The sequence below is a fragment of the Littorina saxatilis genome, linkage group LG11 (assembly GCF_037325665.1).
Source record: "Littorina saxatilis isolate snail1 linkage group LG11, US_GU_Lsax_2.0, whole genome shotgun sequence".
NCBI classification, from domain to species: Eukaryota; Metazoa; Mollusca; class Gastropoda; order Littorinimorpha; family Littorinidae; genus Littorina; species Littorina saxatilis.
This window is the reverse complement of record NC_090255.1, coordinates 17813181-17817293: the sequence shown is the minus strand read 5'-3', so window position 1 is coordinate 17817293 and position 4113 is coordinate 17813181. Positions and strand designations below refer to the sequence as shown.

The following is a 4113-nucleotide window of genomic DNA, read 5'->3' as shown; positions in this document are numbered from 1 at the left end:
TTTGATGTGTGGTGGCCAAAGTAGGGGATCATTGACTCGTCTATAGACAGGTTTCCTTGAATCGGGAAGAACAAAAGGCACCGCTCATTGATTTGACTAAGGAGATTTCTCACTTTTGTCAGTTTGTCATTGGGATCCAGGTTGTTGTTATCACTCAGATGAAGATAACGCATGTGATCATCAAATCGGTTTCGGGACATTGCCTCAGAGACTGCCACGTTGTGACAGTCAACACTTCTTTCCCAGTACATAGGTCGCCTTGGCAAGGCATTGTATCCTGACAAGAGGAGAATGCCAATGAAAAATCGCATATCCTGTCTGTTGGTAGTGAATGCATGGTTGCCATTATCTCGATTGGCATACAAGTTTGTCTGTTGTACCAAATTGTCGACGACATCATCATCAAAGAAAAATTCAAATATGTCCACTGGGTTCAGGTTTTGATTGTACCAGGCTGGATCTGGAATATTTGGGAAAGGAACTTGTGTTTGAAGCCCGTTTCTTGGCATGTCTGCACGTTGCCAGTTACGTTGTGCTTGCTGGTTGCCACCCTGTGGAGCTCTTCGGGCATGCCTACGTGGTGCTGGGGCTGGTGGGGCTCCAGCGCGTGGTGCAGGGGCTTGTGGGGCTCGAGCACGTGGTGCTGGGGCTGGTGGGGCTCGAGCGCGTGGTGCTGGGGCTGGTGGGGCTCGAGCGCGAGGTGCAGGGGCTGGTGGGGCTCGAGCGCGTGGTGCTGGTGCTCGAGCGCATGGTGCAGGGGCTGGTGGAGCTTGAGTATGTGCTGCAGGACCATGTGGGGCTACAGCACATGGTGCGACAGGTCGTGTGGCTTCAGCGTGTGGTGCATCTTGAGTAGATGGAGCAGGACCAGGTGGATTCTCACACCGAGCACGTTTGGGAGGAGGTTGTTGGGCCGTAGATGGTGGGGCTCGAGCGGGATGAAGATGTGCATGTGCTTTAGGATCAAATGGGGCATGCGTTGGTGGAGCAGGAATTAGTGGGGCTGATGTGAGGATGGAATGTGTACGTGATGAGTGGGGTTGCTCATCTGAGTCTTCATTCGTTGATGACATTGTTTTAGTTTCGCCTTGTAAGTCTGTCACGACTAATTCTGCCTCTGCTGTAAGCTGTCCGTGATTTAGATTTTGCATGCAGCCATTCTCGTCTTCATCACCACTATCCTCATCCGATAAATCACCATTGCCAGGAGGAGTTATGTAAACGGTTGCTTGTAGAAAATCATCGTCTTCCAGCATTGACACTACCTCGTTCACTGTGTATCGCCTCCTCCTACACACACACATACACATAATATGTTTATCTCTCAGGATCAAAATAGCATCAAATCAAAAGCACAGTAAAAAAAAATTAAAAAAAACACCGATGGACCCTACTTTTTTTAGTCACGTTACCTTAGACCAACATATTTTTTTAGGCCTTATAGTTTTCATGAAACTCAAACGGGTCAAATCACAGGCGATGGAAATCATTGCATTATTGACACATTTATTTCAATCAGAGACCTCTGACAGAGTGATTCAGATACAGACACAGACACACAAAAAAGGATGGTAGCTCTCGCTCCCAATGCACTCTAGTAGGGTGCACTGAAAAAAGAAGCATGGTACCGCTCGCTCCCAATGCACCCCTGTAGGGTGCACTACTATTTCATCATTTTCAGTGTGGAACATATTATTTTAGGAATAATCTAACATGTACATCTTACTAAACATATAATTTGTACACTAAAACCGCTGACACAGGAATAAAAATGAGAACTGTTTGACAACTATCACTTACGAATTTTGCTGAGGAGTGTTCGCTGCAATTTTTCATTTCCACTCTTTTCAGACTTCAGTTCACGAGAGCATTTCAGGGGAGATCACTTGATCATTATGTTGCTGGTGTAGAGACAAGTCATGGGAACTGCAAGATACTAAACTAAATGCAATTTGTCCTTTTGTGATTTTTACACTACAATTTAAATCGATGCACCCCCAGGGGATGCGATGGGTAGATATGGGATCTCATTCGTATGATCAGGGTCGAAAAGGACCCTTACTTTTTATTGTGTAGCTGACGTCAACGGAAGACTACTTCTTCTTGACCAAAGGGCAATCTCTCTCTCTCTCTCTCTCTCTCTCTCTCTCTCTCTCTCTCTCTCTCTCTCTCTCTCTCTCACTCTCTCTCTCTCTCTCACTCTCTCTCTCTCTCACTCTCTCACTCTCTCTTTCTCTCTCCTCTCTTTCTCTCCCATAATTTATTGATAGTATTCCTTCTCCCCTCACACTCTCTGTATCTCTCACGGTCCTTCTTTCTATAGGCTTGAGTCCTATCTCATTGGCAGGACTCAGGCTGTGCTTGTCGATGGCCAGATGTCTGCTCCAGCCCCACTTTCTTTCGGCGTTCCTCAAGGTTCAGTACTCGGTCCCATCCTTTTCATCATGTACACTAAGCCCCTCTCCACACTGATTCAAAACCATTCTGTTTTAAATCAGTCTTTTGCTGATGACACCCAGCTGTATAAACCCAGTCCCCCTGCAGAGACACATTCCGCCATCCAGACCATTCAGACATGCATCACTGATGTTAAATCTTGGATGGTCGATAACAAACTTAAGCTGAATGATGATAAGACTGAAGTCTTACTGTGCAAAAAGAAGAACACTACATTTCCCTCTCCCCAACCTGTTTCTGTTCAAATAGGCAACACCGACATTCTTTTCTCACCATCAGCTAGAAACCTTGGATTCACCCTTTCATCTGACATGACCCTTAACAAACATATATCTTTAGTCTGTAGAGCAGTTTGAGCTTCGTAAGATCTCTCGTCGGCATTATACTTGTCTCGTCTAAATATCGGACCCTATTGGTACGCTGAAAACACAATAGCTGTTAATATCATGTAAGAGAGAGCGAGAGAGATATAACAGAAAGAGAGAGAGAGAGCGAAAGAGAGAGAGAGAGAGAGAGAGAGAAAGAGAGAGAGAGAGAGAGAGAGAGAGAGAGAGAGAGAGAGATGTCTAATAAAGTTTGTTGTCAGGCCTGTATGATGTTTACTATTCACTTCAATGTACTTGTTATGTTTACTATTCACTTCAATGTACTTGTTATGTCTCTCTCTCTCTCTCTCTCTCTCTCTCTCTCTCTCTCTCTCTCAAACACACAACCACACACACATACACACAAACAAGCACACACACACACACACACACACACTCCAACACACACACACACACACACACACACACACACACGTGTCAATAGAAGCTCCATTTGCATCCGGTTATAATCATCTAGCCCAATCCATACACTCCTGTCCCCGTCTGAATCTATATATAGCAGTCACGTGATTATCCTGTGTCACGTGGTGCTGAATTTGTGATTTATACCGTAGGGTCGGATGTTGTAGAGAAAGAAGTGTAACAGTTTCATTTCGTCCGGTTTGATGTAGTGAAAAGAGATTGGAAATTTGTTGATCGCGTCCGGGCCCTGCGAACAAACAAACAGCCACAACTGGTCAAGAAAGTTGATAACGCATTACATTCAATCCTAGCCTACCGACCTCCTCTCGGTTACGATCACCTACTCTTTACGACCTTATCAAATGTGTGGGTGTAGACCACTTGTCTATAACGACATCTTTTTGTCGTTATAGACAGGTTCGACTATATTGTAATCTCATCTCATCTCATCATATCTTATCTTATATTTCAAATCAACCAACGACTCATCTCATCTCATCTCATCCCAACTCATCTTATCTTATCTAATCTTATATCTCAAATCAACCAACGATTTATCTCATCATCTTATCTCATCATCTTTTCTCATCATCTCATCTCATCATCTTATCTCATCATCTCATCTCATCATCTCATCTCATCTCATCGTATCCTATCTCATCCCATCCCATCCCATCTCATCTCATCTCATCTCTCCTCTCAGCTCACCACTCTGACGATGTTGGCGTCCCAGTACTCGTAGTTCTTGCCCGGGCCCTTGACCACGTGGTGCATGGGGGTGTAGGGGTGGAAGCGACTCCGGCCTCTGGAGCCTGTGGAGTTGAGGATTGGAACCCCCAGCTTCTCCAGACATCGGCCGAGCTCCACG

General features: G+C 45.2%; 1 protein-coding gene across 2 annotated transcripts in view; it reads right to left on the bottom strand.

The window, feature by feature from the left end:
* Positions 1-6: 6 nt before the first annotated feature.
* The window catches only part of LOC138979912 (glycoprotein-N-acetylgalactosamine 3-beta-galactosyltransferase 1-like), a 21278-nt gene continuing 17171 nt past the window's right edge, over positions 7-4113 (bottom strand). Inside the window, exons 3-5 of one of the 2 annotated variants that reach the window (XM_070352687.1) lie at positions 3954-4113; positions 1801-3492; positions 7-1290 (exon numbers count right to left, since the gene is read on the bottom strand). The exon at positions 3954-4113 is cut by the window's right edge and continues 110 nt beyond it. In XM_070352687.1, coding sequence (XP_070208788.1) covers positions 434-793 — 360 coding nt within the window. In that variant the 5' untranslated portion in view covers positions 794-1290; positions 1801-3492; positions 3954-4113 and the 3' untranslated portion in view covers positions 7-433. Of the gene's footprint in view, positions 1291-1800; positions 3493-3953 lie in introns of those variants that run through there. The other variant, XM_070352686.1, reaches the window with a different exon arrangement.